At 68.5% G+C, this 20620-nt stretch overlaps 1 protein-coding gene across 1 annotated transcript; it reads left to right on the forward strand.

The window, feature by feature from the left end:
• The first annotated feature begins 734 nt into the window (after nt 1–734).
• On the forward strand, nt 735–20101 carry MYBPC3 (myosin binding protein C3). The gene is made up of 33 exons (XM_084893668.1): nt 735–811; nt 2093–2359; nt 3954–4076; nt 4153–4245; nt 4335–4483; nt 5259–5376; nt 5790–5838; nt 6486–6515; nt 6673–6726; nt 7895–7915; nt 8165–8328; nt 9600–9732; nt 10119–10243; nt 10326–10431; nt 10564–10730; nt 11188–11353; nt 12074–12180; nt 12260–12289; nt 13096–13235; nt 13447–13527; nt 14713–14872; nt 15156–15260; nt 15378–15566; nt 16613–16747; nt 16941–17108; nt 17780–17868; nt 18029–18224; nt 18333–18472; nt 18646–18805; nt 18937–19073; nt 19281–19460; nt 19653–19690; nt 19814–20101. The coding sequence occupies exons 1-33, from the start codon at nt 787–789 to the stop codon at nt 19926–19928; spliced, it is 3960 nt and encodes a 1319-aa protein (XP_084749794.1). The 5' UTR covers nt 735–786; the 3' UTR covers nt 19929–20101.
• The last annotated feature ends 519 nt before the right edge of the window (nt 20102–20620 follow it).

Raw genomic sequence — 20620 nt, forward strand, 5'->3', positions numbered from 1 at the left:
GCTCTGTGTTTGCGGGGACGGTGGTGTCAGCCCCGCAGACAAGGCCTGTGTGCAGAAAGGCTTCCTCCTGCCCACGTGGGGCAATTGGCCTTTCCTGGCCTCCACGTCGGCCCCGCTCAGAGGGCATCGCGTGTAACCGGCTTCGTTCACGTATGTAGAGACGTGTGTACACGGAAGAAGCAGAGAGGCCCTGTGAGCTGTGATGTCCGGGGTCAGACAATCAGAGCATACGTCCCCTCGGCGTCTTGCACACGCCTCGCCCTGCTCCGGCGTGTCCGCAGGCAAACCCACTCGCTCACGGAGCAAGCCCAGGCGGCGGGGGTCGCGCCTCGAGCCCGCGGTACAGACGGGAGACTAAGGCCCTGGGGGGGGAGGGAGTGGCCGGGGCAGGGCCTGGGGGGCAACCGCCACCCACACCGCCCAGCGAGGATGCGCATTCGACCCACCCACCTCAGGCCCCGGGCCCAGCTCAAGCCCACGGCACCGTGTGCCCCTCAGATGGACGTCCAGGCAGGGCTTGGGGTCCCCGAGGTTCCCTGAGGGGGGGCAGAGCCATCATATTGGGCTGGTGGGGGGAGGGACAGCCAGGAACCACACGGCCCCACCTTCTCCTGAGAGCCTTGCTCTCGGAATTTGTCTATATTTAGCAGGTAGCTGGGAAGGAGGCAGATAAGGGGGCCTGGGGAGGGGGAGGGCCCCTTATATAGCGGGGGGACGGGTCCCTGCCCAGATCCTCTGCGGGTGGCCTGTGCCTGCTCCGTTCTTGGTTCTGTGACTTCTCTCAAGATGCCTGAGCCGGGGAAGAAGCCAGGTAGCACAGGCCGGGGTCGGGCTGAGGGGGACAGGGCGGGCTGGGGGCCTGACGGTCAGGGGCCGGCCTGGGAGGGAGCCCTGAGGTGGGTACTCGCTGTCTCCTGGGCCCTATTCTGACTCAGTTTCTCCTTCCGTTCCTGACGATGGGAGTGAGGGCAGACCAGGGCGAGGGGCCCAGCGGGCAGAGAGCCAAGGCAGGAGGTCCCCAGGCGCCCTCCTCGGACGCCGGGGACTGTCCCCGAACCCTCATCTCTGCAGCAGGGACAGGCCTGGCTGCCCCTGGGAAAAGGCCCTGCAGGCGGGTGCCAGGCTGAGCGCTCGGGGAGTGCTCCTGGTCAAGGCCCTCCCCTCTCCGGGCCTCTATTTCCCCGTCTCCACAAGGAGGGGCTAGGGTGGTTCTTCCCGCCTGTGAGAGGCTCTGCTCTAGGAGCCTGCACCCCTGTGGCCCCGACCCTGGGCCCGGCCCGCACTGAGGCCTCGCAGGCGCTCTGCTCAGGGAGGGGACGGTCAGGAGGCCCGCGCCGGCCAAGGGCAGGGAAAGTCACAGCCTTTCGCAGGACCTCGGGCCCTGGGCCTGGCCTGTGTCCTCGGGGCGGTGTCCGGGGCAGGGATCCAGTCCCCCAGCCCCAGCCCCCTCCCCGGCCGGCTTTATCGCAGTGGCTGATGCTCAGCCTGAGGCCCTCAGAGGCCAAATTTAGCCACATCCAAGTAGGCAGAGGCCCTCGCCAGGACCCCGGAGGGTGGGGGGAGGTGAGCTCACGTTCCCCTGGGTAGGTTACTCAGGGAGGCACTTAGCCAAAGTCTGGCAATGAGGACCGCAGCCCCGGCTTTCCCGCCAACTGGCTGTGTGATTTCGGTAAGCCCCTTAACCTCTCTGAGCCTCGGTGCCCTCGTCCGAGAAATGGGCATGATCACCACACCTCTCATTGGAGCAGGAGATGAGGGAATGCGTCCAAATGCTTATCCCCGTGTTTAATAAGAGGGGCCACAGCCAAAACCGGTTTGGCTCAGTGGTAGAGCGTCCATCTGCGGACTGAAAGGTCCCAGGTTCGATTCCTGTTGGGGGCATGTACATTGGTTGCGGGCACATCCCCGGTAGGGGGTGTGCAAGAGGCAGCTGGTCGATGTTTCTCTCTCATCGACGTTTCTAGCTCTCTATCTCTCTCCCTTCCTCTCTGTAAAAAATCAATAAAATATATTAAAAAAAAAAAAAAGAGGGGCCGCAGGGGTGGGGTGCCCGGGCAAGCCGGGCCCCCTGCAGCCTCCGTTGGGCCCTCAGTCTCAGCCTTCAGCAAGAAGCCGCGGTCCCTGGAGGTGGCGGCCGGCGGCCCCGCGGTGTTCGAGGCGGAGACGGAGCGGGCGGGCGTGAAGGTGCGCTGGCAGCGCGGGGGCAGCGACATCGGCGCCAGCGACAAGTTCGGGCTGGCCGCCGAGGGCACGCGGCACACGCTGACCGTGAGGGACGTGGGCCCTGCGGACCAGGGCTCGTACGCCGTCATCGCGGGCTCCTCCAAGGTCAAGTTCGACCTCAAGGTCCTGGAAGCAGGTACGCTGCCGCCGGGCCGTCCTCCCGAGGTCTGAACTTCCGGGGGCTGGCGCGGGGGCGGCCCCGCCACCTCTCCGCTGCCCGGGGCGGCGGAGGTGCTTTCCCGCCGCCCGCCCTGCTCCGCGTGCCCTGGGCCAGGAAAGCCCCCCGGCTGAGGGACCAGGCCTCGCCGAGAGCCCCTGTGGCTCCGGCCGCGCCAGCCATCGTGGAGGCGGGGAAATTCAGAGGTGAACACGCAGAAGGCTGCCCTCCCGCCCGACACCCACACATGCCCGAGGCTGTGCCCCAGGAAGCCCGGGGGCTGCCGAGCAGGGGCCTGGGCCAGGGCAGAGCCTGGGGAAGGAAAGGAGGGACGGATCTGCTGGATGTGAGCACAGAGGGTGTGAGCACAGGGGTGTGAGCACAGGGGTGTGAGCACAGGGGTGTGAGCACAGAGGGTGTGAGCACAGGGGTGTGAGCACAGAGGGTGTGAGCACAGGGGTGTGAGCACAGGGGTGTGAGCACAGAGGGTGTGAGCACAGGGGTGTGAGCACAGAGGGTGTGAGCACAGGGGTGTGAGCACAGGGGTGTGAGCACAGGGGTGTGAGCACAGAGGGTGTGAGCACAGGGGTGTGAGCACAGGGGTGTGAGCACAGAGGGTGTGAGCACAGGGGTGTGAGCACAGAGGGTGTGAGCACAGGGGTGTGAGCACAGAGGGTGTGAGCACAGGGGTGTGAGCACAGAGGGTGTGAGCACAGGGGTGTGAGCACAGAGGGTGTGAGCACAGGGGTGTGAGCACAGAGGGTGTGAGCACAGGGGTGTGAGCACAGGGGTTGTGAGCACAGAGGGTGTGAGCACAGGGGTGTGAGCACAGAGGGTGTGAGCACAGAGGGTGTGAGCACAGGGGTGTGAGCACAGAGGGTGTGAGCACAGGGATGTGAGCACAGGGGTGTGAGCACAGGGGTGTGAGCACAGAGGGTGTGAGCACAGGGGTGTGAGCACAGAGGGTGTGAGCACAGGGGTGTGAGCACAGAGGGTGTGAGCACAGGGGTGTGAGCACAGAGGGTGTGAGCACAGGGGTGTGAGCACAGGGGTGTGAGCACAGAGGGTGTGAGCACAGGGGTGTGAGCACAGAGGGTGTGAGCACAGGGGTGTGAGCACAGGGGTGTGAGCACAGAGGGTGTGAGCACAGGGGTGTGAGCACAGGGGTGTGAGCACAGAGGGTGTGAGCACAGGGGTGTGAGCACAGGGGTGTGAGCACAGAGGGTGTGAGCACAGAGGGTGTGAGCACAGGGGTGTGAGCTTGGGAAGCTGGTGCTGCTGGCTCCTGCTCAGGGTGCGCCGCCCAGAGGGTTGTATTCAAGTGAGACGCCCTGGTTCTCGGGCCTGGTGCTCAGGAGAGACGGGCGAGGAGGGGCCGTGAGCTCACAGAGGCAGTGGGTGGAAAGGGAGAGAATTTAGGGGAGAGACAGGGTCCTGGCGGGTGAGGAGGAGGGAGGGACCAGGTGAGCTGTGCACACACCGCAGTAGTTAACACGGCTACCAAGATTGAGGCGAGACCTGGGGCAGGAGGGGTGTGGTTAGAAGCTCCACAGCCTTCCCCGTTCCCCTGCAGAGCCCGTGCCAGCCCCTGCCCCTGCCCCTGCCCCTGTGGAGGCCCCTGCCCCTGCCCCTGCCCCTGCGGAGGCCCCCAGCGTTCCCGGAGACGCCCCGGCCTCAGCCACTGAGGTGGAAGGAGGTGAGAGGGCTGGGCAGGGAGGGCCCGGGCCAGGGTGGGGGGTCCCAGCGCAGGGCTCAGAGGCCTCTGCCCACAGGGTCCAGTTCTGCAGCCCCCAATGGGTCTGCTGCCCCTGACGACCCCATCGGCCTCTTTGTGACGCGGCCACAGGACGGCGAGGTGACCGCGGGTGAGTGTGGGGCTGCAGCCGGGGGTGGTGCGGGGCGGGGTGGGGAGGGCGGCAGCCGCAGCCGAGCCCACTGCCGCCGTCCCTCGCAGGGGGCAGCATCACCTTCTCGGCCCGCGTGGCCGGGGCCAGCCTCCTGAAGCCGCCCGTCGTCAAGTGGTTCAAGGGCAAGTGGGTGGACCTGAGCAGCAAGGTGGGCCAGCACCTGCAGTTGCACGACAGCTACGACCGGGCCAGCAAGGTGGGCCCGGGGCCCGGGGTTATGGGGACACGTGGAGCGGGACATGGAGAGCCCTGGGGGGCAGGGGGAGCCTGGGGAGCAGGTTGGGGGGCCGGAGGCACAGGGGGAGCATGGGTGGGCTCAGAGGAGGGTTATGGGGAGCACAGACCAGGGGGCCATGGAGAACATGGAGGCCATGGTAGCTCAAGGGACACAGTAAGGCTGGCGGCGGGGTGGGGGTGGGGGCAGCTCAGGAAGGCCCGGGGCACCAGCCAGGGAGGGTACAAAGCCCCTGGATGGACGGACACCAGAGCTCCATTCACGACTGACAAGATCCATTCACACAGACAGGCCCCCAGAGCCTGAGGGGGTGGGGCTGGTCTGAGGACACTCGGAGCCGGGCCTAGAGCTGCCCCTGGCTCCCAGCCTCCGCTCCTTCCCCTCCTGTGGGGGTGGGGCTCTGGCAGGCAGGCCTCACATCCTGTGTGTGTCTGTGCCGTTCGGCTGTGTGTCTGTGCCGTTTGGGTGTGTGTCTGTGCCGTGCACAAAGGTGCCTCAATCTCCAGCAAATGCCACCCTCCTGGTGGCCATCACAGACGTCCATTCTCTTACCGCCCTGTGCCAGCAGAGGGCAGTGTGCGTCTTGAGAAGGGGCTCCTTTTGCTATTTACCCACACCCGCGTGGGTTCACTTACCCTTAAAGGCTGGAAGGTTGGTGGCCTCTAGCCACCCCCAGTCTCCTTTAGGGGTGGGGCCTCATCTTTTGACCCCCCTCTCCCGACACCTCGCCCCCCAGATCTACCTGTTTGAGCTGCACATCACCGACGCCCAAGCCACCTCTGCGGGCGGCTACCGCTGTGAGGTGTCCACCAAGGACAAGTTTGACAGCTGCAACTTCAACCTCACCGTCCACGGTGAGGGCCCGGAGCCCTGACCTCGGGCTCCCGAGGGGTCTGCGCCTGCTCCCGCCCCCGTCTCCCAGCAACGGGGAGGATGCTCGTCCTGACGGACAGCGGCTGGCCCCGGCCCCACGCTGCTCACAGGGCCTGCGAGGCCCCTGGAGGCCCAGGGCTGGGGGCACGCCAAGTCCAGATCCCGTCGGGTCTTGTCCTGGCGCCCGGGCTCCGGCTCAGTGAACGGCGAAGGGCGAGTGGAGAGAGGAGGAGCTCCGCCACTTGTGCTGCGGGACTGGGGACCCCCCCTGCCCCCGCCTGGATGGGGTCCCGGGGAGGTGCCACCCTCAGTGGCCGTGGGCGGGCAGGTCTGTGACGCGGGGATGGCCCCCTCGGCAGCCCCTCCCCTGACTCAGCTCCCTCTTTGCACCCAGAGGCCATCGGCCCCGGAGACCTGGACCTCCGCTCAGCTTTCCGCCGCCCGTGAGTGGCCAGCGCTCCTCAGGCCTGGGAGGCCAGCCTCGGGGTCCGGGCTGGGGGTGGGGTGGAGGGTCCGGGCTGGGGGTGATGTGGGGTCCGGGCTGGGGGTGATGTGGGGGGTCTGGGTTGGGGGTGATGTGGGGGGTCCTGGCTGGGGGTGATGGGGGGTCTGGGTTGGGGGTGATGGGGGGGTCCAGGCTGGGGGTGATGGGGGGTCCTGGCTGGGGGTGATGGGGGGTCTGGGTTGGGGGTGATGGGGGGGTCCAGGCTGGGGGTGATGGGGGGTCCAGGCTGGGGGTGATGGGGGGTCTGGGTTGGGGGTGATGGGGGGGTCCAGGCTGGGGGTGATGGGGGGTCCGGGCTGGGGGTGATGTGGGGGTCTGGGTTGGGGGTGATGTGGGGGGTCCTGGCTGGGGGTGATGGGGGGTCCGGGCTGGGGGTGATGTGGGGGTCTGGGTTGGGGGTGATGGGGGGGTCCAGGCTGGGGGTGATGGGGGGGTCCTGGCTGGGGGTGAGGTGGGGGGTCCTGGCTGGGGGTGATGTGGGGGGTCCAGGCTGGGAGGCATGTGGGGGCTCGGGGCTGAGGTTGATGGCCTTGTGGGAGAGCTAGTTCCCGGGCAGGTGAGGAGCTGAGTCTCTAATTCCCACAGGAGCGTGGCTGGCAGTGGTCGTCGGACCAGGTACCCCTCCCCCGGCCCCACAGGCCCCGGGGTCTGTGATGGGCAGAGCGCCCCCACCTGGCCAGTGTCCCCCTCTCTCCCTCCACTCCACCCCCGCCCTCCCGGCTCCCACTCCCCTCTGGCAGCTCCCCGGTCCTCACCGGGTCCTTCTCCACAGTGACGGCGGCGAGGACGCCGGGGTCCTGGACTTCAGCTCGCTGCTGAAGAAGAGGTGAGGCCCCCCGGGCGGCTGGGGCTGCGGGCCGGCTCAGACCGGTGGCCGGCAGGGCCGGGCCTCTGGACTGGCTTTCCCGCCGGCCCCGGGACGGCCCTGCTGTTGGGAGGAGCGAGGGGGCCTCTGCAGACCTAGGTCCCCGGAGCCGCACACGCCGTCTGCGACAGGAGAGCTCCGGGGACAGGAGACGCTGGGGGAGGCCCCGGCTGCAGGGGCTGCCTGTCCAGCCAACCCAGCTGACTCCTGCCCTTTCCTCTCTCCCCCACCCTGCCCCCTGGACCTGCCCCCTGCCCCTGCCCCCCGGACCTGCCCCCCGGACCTGCCTCCTGGACCTGCCCCCCGGACCTGCCCCCCGGACCTGCCCCCCGGACCTGCCCCCCGGACCTGCCTCCCGGACCTGCCCCCTGCCCCTGCCCCCCGGACCTGCCCCCCGGGCCTGCCTCCCGGACCTGCCCCCCGGACCTGCCCCCCGGACCTGCCCCCCGGACCTGCCCCCCTGGACCTGCCCCCTGGACCTGCCCCTGGCCCTGCCCCCCCGGCCCTGCCCCCCCGGCCCTGCCCCCCCGGACCTGCCCCCCGGACCTGCCCCCCGGACCTGCCCCCCGGACCTGCCCCCTGGACCTGCCCCCCGGACCTGCCCCCCGGACCTGCCTCCCGGACCTGCCCCCCGGACCTGCCCCCCCCGACCTGCCCCCCCGACCTGCCCCCCCTGACCTGCCCCCTGGACCTGTCCCCTGGACCTGCCCCCCCCCGACCTGCCCCCCGGACCTGCCCCCCGGACCTGCCCCCCGGACCTGCCTCCCGGACCTGCCCCCCGGACCTGCCCCCTGGACCTGCCTGCTGGCGGTGCTGCTGCCGCCCAGAGAGTAAGCAGTGGGACCTGGTGCTGTGGGCAGAGGGCGCCCCGCGGTGGTGGGAGATGGGAGGGGCTGGTGACCAGGCAGGCCTGAGTGAGAACCCCGTGTGGGGAGTCTGAGCCCGGCTCTCCTGGTGCCCAGCGGTGAGGTGGCAGGAGAGCCTGGCCAGCCTGTGGGGAGTCACAGGTGCCCGCAAATGGAGGGGCAGGAGTGCCGGGAGGAGGGGGGGGGAGGGCCGAGGGGCCCCAGGTCTTTGTGGAGAGATGGCCCTCCCTCTAACGTGTGCCCGCCTTTCTGCCCCACCGGAGCAGCAGTTTCCGGACCCCACGGTGAGTGCGCCGGGAGGCCCAGCACCCTGGCACCTCCGATCCCCCGGGAGCCCCGCCCGGCCCCACCCCACACCGAGCTGTCAGCCCCGGACCCGGACCGGGCTGAGGACCCATGCCGGCCCGGAAGGAAGGGGCAGAGGGCGGGCAGCGCGGGCTCCTGGGCCCGGCCCCGGGGGCCCGGCCGGGGAGGGGGCTGCGTCCTGGCCGCCACGGGCACCCCTGAGGCCGCCCTGCTGGGTGCGGACACAGGGACGCGAAGCTGGAGGCCCCGGCGGAGGAGGACGTGTGGGAGATCCTGCGGCAGGCGCCGCCCGCCGAGTACGAGCGCATCGCCTTCCAGCACGGCGTCACCGACCTGCGCGGCATGCTCAAGAGGCTCCAGGGCATGAAGCGGGACGAGAAGAAGAGCACAGGTGAGCCCCCCCGCCCTCCCCGCCAGGGCCAGGTGAGCCCTCCCCCCCCCGCCAGGGGCCAGGTGAGCCCTCCCCCCCCCGCCAGGGGCCAGGTGAGCCCCCCCCCCCCCGCCAGGGGCCAGGTGAGCCCCCCACCCCCCACCAGGGGCCAGGTGAGCCCTCCCCCCCCCCGCCAGGGCCAGGTGAGCCCCCCCCCCCCGCCAGGGCCAGGGGCCAGGCCAGGGCCAGGTGAGCCCTCCCCCCCCGCCAGGGGCCAGGTGAGCCCCCCACCCCCCGCCAGGGGCCAGGTGAGCCCCCCCCCGCCAGGGCCAGGTGAGCCCCCCACCCCCCGCCAGGGGCCAGGTGAGCCCCCCACCCCCCGCCAGGGGCCAGGTGAGCCCTCCCCCCCCCGCCAGGGGCCAGGTGAGCCCCCCACCCCCCGCCAGGGGCCAGGTGAGCCCCCCACCCCCCGCCAGGGGCCAGGTGAGCCCCCCCCCCGCCAGGGGCCAGGTGAGCCCTCCCCCCCCCGCCAGGGGCCAGGTGAGCCCTCCCGCCCCACCCCCCCCGCCAGGGGCCAGGTGAGCCCTCCCGCCCCCCCCCCGCCAGGGGCCAGGTGAGCCCCCCCCCCGCCAGGGGCCAGGTGAGCCCCCCCCCCGCCAGGGCCAGGTGAGCCCTCCCCCCGCCAGGGGCCAGGCCCAGGTGAGCCCTTCTCTCCCCCCCTCTCCCCCTCACCCTCTCACCCTCTCTGCCCAAGAGAAAGGGAAGAAGCCAGCTTAGGCCAGAGACCTACACCCGGGAGAAAAGCCAGGCCTGTGACTCTTCCTCTCAGGCAAACAGAAGAAGAGACACAGAAGGGGCACGGGCTAGCCCCCTCCCCTCGCCCCAAGGCAGGTCCGGAGAGGGCTCCTGGCCCTTCCCCATCCGGGCTGGCAGTGCAGGTGCGGCCCCAGAGGGGAGCTGGGGTCGCAGGGGCCTCCCCGCCCCCTGGGCAGGAGCGCAGGCACCAGAGGCTGCGGTGACCCGGGGTCCAGGGCAGGGAGGCCGTTCCTCCCGCCACCTGCCCTCTGGCCAGGCCTCTGTCTCTCTGGAAGCCCCCGGGCTTATCCCTGCGCGGAGCAGCACAGAGGACCCCAGGCAGACAGGCGGACGGAGAGACACACGGGCCCGGGGGGCCGGGAGACACAGGGCAGGCAGCCGGCCCTCTGCCATGGGCTGTGGGCGGGAGCCTCCTGCAGGGCCGCCCGGGTGGGGCAGGGCGGGCGGCGGGAGCAGGGGCTGAGGGCGGTGCTCAGCCTTCCAGAAGAAGCTGCAGCCGGCCTACCAGGTGAACAAGGGCCACAAGATCCGGCTGACCGTGGAGCTGGCCGACCCCGACGCCGAGGTCAAGTGGCTGAAGAACGGAAAGGAGATCCAGATGAGCGGCAGGTGCGTGGGGGGGTGGGGGTGGGGAGCAGGCCCTGGGGGCTGGGGGTGCGGGGAGGGGACCCTGGATGGGCGGGGGCTGCTCCCAGCCCTGCCCTCTCTGCCTCCCCATCGTGGTCTCTATCTCTGTCCGGCTCTCCACATTTCTCTCTCTCTGGGTCTAACGTCCCTCTTTTCTCTTTTATCCATCTTTGTTCTCACTCTTCTCCTCTTGGTCTCACTTCCTCCCGTCGGCAACACACCCACGGCCCCTTCCGTTCCACAGCAAGTAAGGCCGGCTCCCGGGAGGCCTGGGGTGGGCCAGGGTCACGGCTGGGGGGGAGGGGGGCAGTGAGGGGCACCAGGAGGAGAGGCCACACCGTTCCTCCCTCCTCCGCGGCCCCGCCCAGGTACATCTTCGAGTCCAGCGGCAACAAGCGCACGCTGACCATCAGCCAGTGCTCGCTGGCCGACGACGCGGCCTACCAGTGCGTGGTGGGCGGCGAGAAGTGCAGCACCGAGCTCTTTGTCAAAGGTGGGCCCGGGGCCCGGGGCCCGGGGCCCCCGGCGGAGGAGGGCCGGGGGGACCCGTCCGTCACGCCCTCCCTGCTCCGCAGAGCCCCCTGTGCTGATCACCAGGCCCCTGGAGGACCAGCTGGTGATGGTGGGGCAGCGGGTGGAGTTCGAGTGCGAGGTGTCTGAGGAGGGCGCCCAGGTGAAATGGTGAGCGCGGGGGCCTGGGGCCTGGGACGGGGGCCGGGGGCCGGGGGCCGGGGGCCGGGGGCCTGGGACGGGGCGGGAGGCCTGGGCACCCCCAGAGGAGGCCACAGCACTCGCTGCCCCCCCGCCGGCCAGGCTGAAGGACGGGGTGGAGCTGACGCGGGAAGAGACCTTCAAGTACCGGTTCAAGAAGGACGGCCGGAAGCACCACCTGATCATCAACGAGGCGACGCTGGAGGACGCCGGGCACTACGCGCTGCGCACCAGCGGGGGCCAGGCGCTGGCGGAGCTCATCGTGCAGGGTGAGGCCCTGGCGGGGGGCGGGGAGGGGCGGGGAGGGGCGGCGGGGGGCGGGGCGGGGCGGGGGGGCGGGGCGGGGCGGGGCGGCGGGGGGCGGGGCGGGGCGGGAGGGGCGGGGAGGGGCGGGGGTGCCCCACCGGCCCCACAGCCAAGGACAGGAGTCACGCCCACCCGGGGTCGAAGCCGGTGCCGCCTGGAGCCAGTCACGTTGACATCGTGAGCTTCACCTCCCTCACGTGTGAATGGGGAGGCTGAGGCTGCCACCCCGGAGGGCAGGGGGAGGGCCAGGGGCGCCTGGGTAGTGCCCTTTACACACACATACCCGAGTTCACTTCACACGCACACGTGCGTCTCACACACGCACGCGAGCATGTGCTTTCACATGCCCACCTGCTCTCCGAGGGACGCCCGCCCAGGCCCGCCCACGCCCGCCCCGCTCACGGCTCCGCCTGCCCCCAGAGAAGAAGCTGGAGGTGTACCAGAGCATCGCCGACCTGACGGTGGGCGCCAAGGACCAGGCCGTGTTCAAGTGCGAGGTGTCGGACGAGAACGTGCGGGGCGTGTGGCTGAAGAACGGCAAGGAGCTGGTGCCTGACAGCCGGATCAAGGTGTCCCACATCGGGCGGTGAGTGCGGGGCCGCCCCGGCGCCCGCCGTCTGCAGCAGCGACTGAGACAGAGACAGACGGACACACTGGAAGACAGGGACGGACAGAGAGACAGAGGCGGGCATAGAGACATGCGCAGAGACAGAAAGAAACAGACAGAGGGGCAGAGAAGAGACAGAGACGGAGACAGACAGAGATGGACAGACAGAGGTGGACAAAAAGAGACAGATCCGCAGACAGGCAGGGCACAGACTGAAATGGAAGGTGAGAAGAAGAGACGAAAAGACAGACAGAAAGCTGTGGCGAGACAGAAGCGCACAGAGGAGAGTCCGTCAGAGCCGGAGAGAGGCAGAGGGGCTTGCCCTGGGCCCAGCCCCCTCCCCCAGTGGTGACCAGGCAGGAGGCCACGGGGTGGGGGTGGGGGGGCGGGGGGAGGGCGGCCAGCCCTGGCGGGGGGCCCTCACTCACTCATGCCCCGAGCATCTGGGCCGGCCCGTGCTGGGCCCAAGGTCACGGAGATTAATGAGACCGGCCTCTGTCCCGTCTCCGAGGGCCCAGCCGAGGGGCCACTTCTGCCCTGCCTACACGTGAGGGCGCCGGCAAAGTCAAACACAAAGAGAACGAGCTCTTAAAACACCAGGACCCAGAGAGCGAGGGGGGCCAGGGCCCCTGGCGAGGGGGTCCGGCGAGGCCCGGGGGTGTGGCCCAGGGGGGCCCTCTGAGCCGCCGCTGCCCGCAGGGTCCACAAGCTGACCATCGACGACGTCACGCCCGCGGACGAGGCCGACTACAGCTTCGTGCCCGAGGGCTTCGCCTGCAACCTGTCCGCCAAGCTCCACTTCATGGGTGAGCGGCGCCCGGGCTGCGGGGGGCCGCCCTGGCCCTGCCCCGGCCCTGGTGCCAGCTGCTCTTCCTTCTCTTGCAGAGGTCAAGATCGACTTCGTGCCCCGGCAGGGTGAGTCCCGGGGCCCCTGCGTGTCTCTCTCACCACCACCACCCCACCCCCCGCCCACGTCCCCTCTCCACTCAGACAGAGAGGAACAGGAACCTGGGAGAGGGACCCTGAGTCCCAGCCCCAGCTCTGCCGCTCAGGACTGCGGGCCAGTGATAATCTCTCAGCCTCCGTTTCCTCATCTCTGAAGGGGTCCTTACACTGTCTCCTCCATGGGGGGTGGGAAAGAGGAGAGGAGATGGTGTGTGAGCCATCAAATGGCAGCACAGACGTGAGGTTTTACTTTTTTTTCTTCTTCTTCTTCTTCCTGCTTTTAGAAGCGTCTCTCCTACTTTCAGATAAAACTTTAACCAGGAGAAGAGTCCAAGCTGAGGCAGGCTCTTGAGTGCTAGTATCTTCCAAACCGGGTTCACTTAATACACAGCACTCCGCTTAGGAGGGTCCCGTGGTGAAGTCACTTTGGGGAACACTTGCCCCAACGCCCCCTCTTGCACAGTTAAGAAATGTGCTTGACTTTGTTTAATCCAGGGTTTCCTAAACGATTTGTTAGGCCGTACATTGATGTCCCTGACCACCACCACCACCCCACCATCCCAGGGCACAGCTTAAGAAATGCTGCACTAGGCATCATCCTACACTATAACTTCCCCGGGACTTCCTGGAGTGACAGAATAATCTAGATCTTTTACACCGGTGTATACGTTTGTCAAAACTCTGCCAGCTGTGTGCTCCTCAGTAATAAAACTGCAGGGACACCTGCTCCTCCGGGGTCCTCTCTGTCTCTGACCCGTGCCGTGTCCGCGCCCCAGAACCCCCCAAGATCCACCTGGACTGCCCCGGCCGCAAGCCGGACACCATCGTGGTCGTGGCCGGGAACAAGCTGCGCCTGGACGTGCCCATCTCCGGGGACCCCGCGCCCACGGTGATCTGGCAGAAGACCATGACACAGGTGCCGGCGCCTCCACGTCCCTCCGGGCAGTGGGTGTTCGGGCCAGTGAGTGCCGGGCCGCTCCCGCGTGTGGTGCCCTCCGGTGGCCCGGCCGGGAGTGACGCGATGCCGCCGGCTGGGCCCTGGGCCCAGGGGAGAAGCAGAGGGGCCGCCGGCAGGTCTCCCCGCCCGGCCCCGGCTGAGCAGCCCCTCTCCTGCTGCTCTGTCCCAGGGGAAAAAGGTCCCCGCGGGGCCGGCGCCTGACGCCCCGGGGGAAGCCGGTGCCGCTGACGAGTGGGTGTTTGAGAAGAAGGTGAGTGCGGCTCGTTTGCCCCGGTGCCCGCCGTGGGCAAGGCCACCAGAGGGCGCCACATGGTCAGCGGTGCTCCTGCCCCGGGCAGGGCGTCCATGCACACACCGCACACACCGCACACACCACACACACCACACACACCACACACACCGCACACACCACACACCGCACACACCGCACACACCACACACACACACCACACACACCACACACACCGCACACCGCACACACCGCACACACCACACACACACACCACACACACCACACACACCACACACACACACCACACACACCACACACACCACACACACACACCACACACACCGCACACACCGCACACACCGCACACACCGCACACACCACACACCACACACACCACACACCGCACACACCGCACACACCGCACACACCACACACCACACACACCACACACCGCACACACCGCACACACCACATACCACACACACCACACACCACACACCACACACCACACACCATACACCACACACACCGCACACACCGCACACACCGCACACACCGCACACACCACACACACACACCACACACACCACACACACCACACACCACACACCACACACCATACACCACACACACCGCACACACCACACACACCACACACACCGCACACCGCACACCACACACCACACACACCACACACACCACACACACCGCACACCGCACACCACACACCACACACACCACACACACCACACACACCACACACCACACACCACACACCATACACCACACACACCACACACACCACACACACACCACACACCACACACCACACACCACCCACACCACACACCACACACACCACACACACCACACACCACACACCACACACACCACACACGTCCGCCAGCGATGGCACCCTCCAGGCCGCGCTGCTGGTCCCCTGCCAGCAGCCACGAAGGGTCCGCACAGTGAGGTCCTGCTCTTCCCACTCGGAGACAAGGACCGAGGCGCAGAGAGGACCGGCCTCCCTGAGGTTCCCGGACAAAGCCGGAGCCCGAACCCTCGCCCCGGGCCAGGCCTGTGGTGGGCGCTCAGTCCGGGTTTCTGGGCCGGGGCTCACCCAGGCTGGGCCAGCCCAGAGGCTGCGGAAGCTTCTGGAGTCCAACGTGGAGTCCCTCCCCACCCCCACGCCCACCCCGCCAGCTGCTGTGTGAGACCGAGGGCCGGGTCCGCGTGGAGACCACCAAGGACCGCAGCATCTTCACCGTCGAGGGGGCGGAGAAGGAGGACGAGGGTGTGTACACCGTCACCGTGAAGAACCCCGCGGGCGAGGACCAGGTCCAGCTGACGGTCAAGGTCATCGGTGAGGCCGGGGCCGGTCCCGGTGGGAAGAAAGAGGGGCGGCCGGGGGGGCCCATCCACCAGGCATTCAGCCACTCGGCAGCGTGGCGGGTCCGGCTCTCGGGTCCTTAGAGAGGACGGGGCTGGGGACACGGTGAAATGGGCAGTGGGAGCCGTGAAGGGCGGCCCTTAGGCTGGCGACGTGACCAGAACTGCCTTCCAGAGGGTTGCTCTGGCTCTGGGTGCGGTCGGGGGAGGAGGGTAAGGGGATGAGCAACATGGACGTGGGTCCCCATCGCCCGCAGATGTGCCGGATGCCCCCGCGGCCCCCAAGATCAGCAACGTGGGCGAGGACTCCTGCACGGTGCAGTGGGAGCCGCCTGCCTACGACGGCGGGCAGCCCATCCTGGGTGAGCGGAGGGGCCAGGGCAGACCTGTGGGAGGGGCGGGGTGGCGTGTGTGTGCGTGTGTGTGTGTGTGTGTGTGTGCCCGGGCCCCAGCCCGCAGCTCCTGCCCCCCTCCGGCAGGTTACATCCTGGAGCGCAAGAAGAAGAAGAGCTACCGGTGGATGCGGCTGAACTTCGACCTCCTGCGGGACCTGCGGCACGAGGCGCGGCGCATGATCGAGGGCGTGGTGTACGAGATGCGCGTCTACGCCGTCAACGCCATCGGCATGTCCAGGCCCAGCCCCGCCTCCCAGCCCTTCATGCCCGTGGGTGAGCCTGCTCGCCGGGCGCTGCCCGCCTGCCGTCCGGGCCCTGGGGCGCGGGGTCAGCGGCTGCTCTGTGTGCGCGGCCCCCGCACAGGGCACTGACACCCCGGGTCTGTCGTCTGAACGCGGGGCGAGCCCTCTTCCCGCAGATGAAACGAGGGAGGCTCGGAGACGTTAATGACCTGCTCAAGGCCCCCCGGCCCCCCTCCCGGCTGGCAGGGCTGGAGCAGGGACTCACACCTCCCTCACCCTTGCTCCCTGACCCTTGTTTCACCTTTGCGAGGGTCACCTCTGACCTCTGTAGAAGGGGGGAAGGACATGGACTTCACAGAACCGTTGTTAGGGTGGCAGGAGTTAGTTTGCCAGCAGAGCATCTGGTGCACAGCAGGCGCTCAATAAGCGGCAATGGTCCCCTGGCCTCTGCTCCCTCCAACCAGGGTTGTCACGTATGAAGCAAGGGGAGGGCAGTGGGCTTCTAAGGCCCGAGGGACGTCTGTCTGTGGGAAGGGCCCTGGACCAGGAGCTGGACGTGGTGTTGGCCGAGCCGGCTCCACCGTCCCCGGAGGCCAGCCTGGGCTGCCGTCTCCCGAAGCCTCAGTTCCCCCGTCTGCAGCATGGGGGGCGGAAGGGTGGTGCAGACAGGAGCGTGGCAGGCTCTGTCCCTGCCAGGTGTGTGGACCTTTGGGGGCAGCCGTCTGAGGAGGGGAGGTGCCCCCTGCAGCCCAGGGGGAGGTGGCAGGAAGGGGGTGATGTGGGGAGAGGGGTCCGGGCCTCCTCCATGAGCACTGACTTCCGGTTTGCTCGGCTCTTAGCTCAGCCGAGCACAGGAGACGCCCGTGCTTCGGTCCGGTTCCCCTCACCACCGCTGTCCGACGGAAGCGGCTCCTTCTAGGCTCTCTGAGGTCTTTGGGCCCCTTTCCTGCTCAGACTCTTTTGTACTTGTTTCTAAGCCTCTTTTTAACGGAGCTAGGACTGTTTCTTAAAGTGCTCGAGAGGCCGCCGAAGGGCAGCCCCGGTGTGGCTCAGCCCCGCCCTCCCTCCTCCGCCCAGGCCCCCCCAGTGAGCCCACACACCTGGCGGTGGAGGACATCTCCGACACCACCGTGTCCCTCAAGTGGAGGCCCCCGGAGCGCGAGGGAGCCGGAGGCCTGGACGGCTACAGCGTGGAGTACTGCCAGGAGGGCTGTGAGTGCCGCTGCCGCCCTGGGCCTGCCTGCAGCCCGGGCCCTTCTCTGAACGGCCCCCCGCCGGGCACCTGCCACCCCACGGGGCCCGCCCTGCAGGGGCAGCCCCAGCCGGCCACCAGGGGCAGGGCAGCTGGATGGGGTGCCGATGCTGACACCGCTCGTGGTTTTGCCTCCCCCCCACACCCCCTCAGGCTCTGAGTGGGTGGCCGCCCAGCAGGGGCTGACAGAGCGCACCTCGATGCTGGTGAAGGACCTGCCCACGGGGGCCCGGATGCTCTTCCGGGTGCGGGCACACAACGTGGCCGGGCCCGGGGCCCCCGCCACCACCAAGGAGCCCGTGACGGTGCAGGAGATCCTGCGTGAGTGCCCCTGCGGCCACAGGCCCTGCCCCTGCCCCTGGCCCCGGAGGAGGGGACAGTGAGACGGGCCCTCCTGGGGGAGGAGCCGCATGCTGGGCAGGGACAGGGGGGCAGGAGCCTTCACCCAGGCCCCGGGCGCAGGGCAAACCCGTGCGGAGTGTCCTCTTGGCTTCCGGTCAGCCCCAGTCTGGGCAGGGAAGGCGCAGGCCATTGTGCCATCCTGGGCCCTGGGAGTCTCGGCTCCGGCAGGTAGATCTTGTCCTTGTGCTCAGGACCGAGCAGTGATGCCACGGGGGGGGGGGTCAAACTGACCCATCTGGGCCTCCCGTGCTAACGGAAGATCAGCCGTGTGTAAGGACTGGTTCTCACGGTGGGAAGACGGCAGACGGGGTGGCCATAGGGTCCAAAAGCCTGTGTGACCTCAGACGCGCTGCACACCCTCTCTGATCCCTGCCTCCCGCGGCGGTGTGGTGAGGCCCAGGGGGCAGCAGGTGCTTCGTGAACCCCGTGGGGCTGGGTTAGGGGGGCTAGAGGAGGGGACCCCAGGGAGCAGCAGCCCTTTTCCAGCTGCAGCTCTGGCCCTGCCTCAAGAGAGAATGGAGCTGTGGCTCCCCTCAGGCCTTGGGCTGGGGCGGCTCTCTCGGGCTGAGCCGCCCGCTCCGCACCCACAGAGCGGCCACGGCTCCAGCTGCCCAGGCACCTCCGCCAGACCATCCAGAGGAAGGTCGGGGAGCCCGTGAACCTCCTCATTCCTTTCCAGGTAGGGCCGGCCCCTTCCTTCTCCGTCCTGCTGCGCGCGGCTCATGCCTCGCAGACAAACGTGCCCCAGGCTCCCCGGAGACCTCACCTGGGCCCGGGAGGCGGGGGCGGCCGGCTCTCAGGGGGAGCCAGGCTCGGGGGTGAGCTGACCCTCCCCACAGGGCAAGCCCCGGCCGCAGGTGACCTGGACCAAAGAGGGGCAGCCGCTGGCGGGAGAGGAGGTGAGCATCCGCAACAGTGCCACGGACACCATCCTCTTCATCCGGGCCGCCCGCCGCGCCCACTCCGGCACCTACCAGGTGACCCTGCGCATCGAGAACATGGAGGACAAGGCGACCCTGGTCCTGCAGATCGTGGGTGCGTGGCCCTGGGGGCCCCCTCTGGCCCAGGGGCTGCCGGGCCCCGGCTGGCGGGGCGGTGGGCCTGGAGCAGGGTGTGGGGTCCTACTGGGTCTGTCTCCTGCAGACAAGCCAAGTCCTCCCCAGGACATTCAGGTCACAGAGGCGTGGGGCTTCAATGCGGCTCTGGAGTGGAAGCCGCCCCAAGACGATGGCAACACAGAGATCTCGGGGTACACGGTACAGAAAGCAGACCAGAAGACCATGGTGAGCCTGGGGCCCGCCCCCGCGCACCCCTCCCGGGGCCTGGCGGACTCCACTGCCCTGAGGATGGGCCCACCTCTCACCCTCCGTGGTCTGGTTCTCTGCGCTGTTGGGGTGCAGACACCAAGGGTCCCCGAGAGAGGCCCCAGCCCCAGAGACCCCCTCTCCGCACGCAGGAGTGGTTCACGGTCCTGGAGCATTACCGCCGCACCCACTGCGTGGTGTCCGAGCTCATCATCGGCAACGGCTACTTCTTCCGGGTCTTCAGCCACAACATGGTGGGGCCCAGTGACAGAGCCGCCACCACCAAGGAGCCGGTCTTCATCCCCAGACCAGGTGCCGGGCCCTCACTCCCACCCCCTCCCCGGGGGCGCTGGGGCAGGCAGGCATCCGGGGTGGCGGAGGGGAGACAGGGAGGGAGCCTGGCTGGGCGCAGCCCTCTGGGTACAAAACGCTGTCACCGCCAGGCATCACATACGAGCCACCCGACTACAAGGCCATGGACTTCTCCGAGGCCCCAAGCTTCACCCACCCCCTGGTGAACCGCTCGGTCATCGCCGGCTACAATGCTACTCTCTGCTGTGCCGTCCGGGGCAGCCCCAAGGTGGGGAACGCAGGCCCAGGGGGCAGAGAGGCGACCCCTTCTCTCCGCCTCTCCCCAAGCAGGGCCCTCTGTCCCCAGCCCTGGACAGAGGTTGGGGCTCCAGGGGTAGCCCCCGGTGGCGTAGAAACACAAATGCCCGTCTCCCTCCATTCCTGCCTGGTCCTCGCACCCTGAGAGGCTCCCTCCTTCCCGCTGTCTGACTTCCAGCCCAAGATCTCCTGGCTCAAGAACGGCCTGGACCTGGGTGAGGACGCCCGCTTCCGCATGTTCAGCAAGCAGGGCGTGCTGACCCTGGAGATCCGCAAGCCCTGCCCCTATGACGGGGGCGTCTACGTCTGCAGGGCCACCAACCTGCAGGGCGAGGCGCAGTGCGAGTGCCGCCTGGAGGTGCGAGGTGAGGAGGCCTGGGCCAGGCCCGGGGGGACGAGCAGCGGGCGCCGGCTGGGGCGGCCGCCATCCCGGCCAAGCAGCTGCTCTGGCTAGAGGAGCGATGGCCACCACGCCCGCTGCTCCCAGCCCACTGGGGGGATGTGTGGTGTGGAAGGTGCAGCCTCAGCACAGCCCCCTTCTCCTCCGCAGTGCCTCAGTGACCAGGCTGCCTCCCTGGGGACGGCCAGGTATGTACTCTGGACCACCCCGGGCCCCAACCACCCCGGGCCCCTGGGTGCAGGGGCGCAGCCATGGGAAATGGGGTGCAGGTGGCTCGTAGTCCAGCTCACTCACAAGGGAACCTGTGTCAGAGGTGCCACCGGAGGCCAGCCGCGTGCCAGGAGCCTGAGGGAAGCTGGACAAGCCTCCTCCCGCTGCTGGACACGTGCGCGGTGTGACCGGGGCCAGGCTGCAGAGCGGCGATGAGCGGGCGTGGGGACTGTGCAGGCTGACCCCTCGGCGCTCCCGCTGGAAGCGCTCAGAGCGTGGGGGCGAAGAGCGAGCGAGCTCAGGAAATGATGGCTGCAGCATCTTTCTGGCCTGCCGTGCTCTCAGGGTGTACGGGCAATAAAGATCGGTGCAGCCTCGGGGGCCTGGCCCTTCCTGTCCCAAGTGTGTTCACGCAGGCACGGGGAGACTTAGGTTGGTCTTCAGAGCAAACTGAGGGCAGACGGTTAAACGAGGCCCAGAGCGGAGCCCTGAATTCATAAAACATTAATCCTGGAAGGAAGCGGTCCTCTCCCACTGCACACTCTTCAAAGGAGGAAACAGAGGAACAGTGATGGAGGACAGGCCTCAGCTGTTCTCTGAGCTCCTGGCCTGCTCGCATGTGCTCAGTGCTGTCTTCGTTCTGGTGGCCACGGTCACAGCGGCCGGGCCTGGGGCAGGGCTGCAGTTCTGTGCCCTTAAGGCCTGGGGGCTGCAGTGGGGTCTCGGTGGGCAACAAGCCCATGGCCTACGCACACCTGAATCCCACGGAGGAGGGAGCCAGCAGGTCTCAGGGGTGCCCTGATCGTGTAGAGGGGCCTTCCTGCTAGGGGGGGGGGGGGGTGAGGGGATTTTCCCATAGAGAGAAAAACAACTCCCTGATGCTGGGCCCAGGGTCGCTTCTCCGAGTT

The sequence above is a fragment of the Pipistrellus hanaki genome (genome assembly GCF_964339955.1).
Source record: "Pipistrellus hanaki genome assembly, chromosome: 9".
Classification (NCBI taxonomy): domain Eukaryota; kingdom Metazoa; phylum Chordata; class Mammalia; order Chiroptera; family Vespertilionidae; genus Pipistrellus; species Pipistrellus hanaki.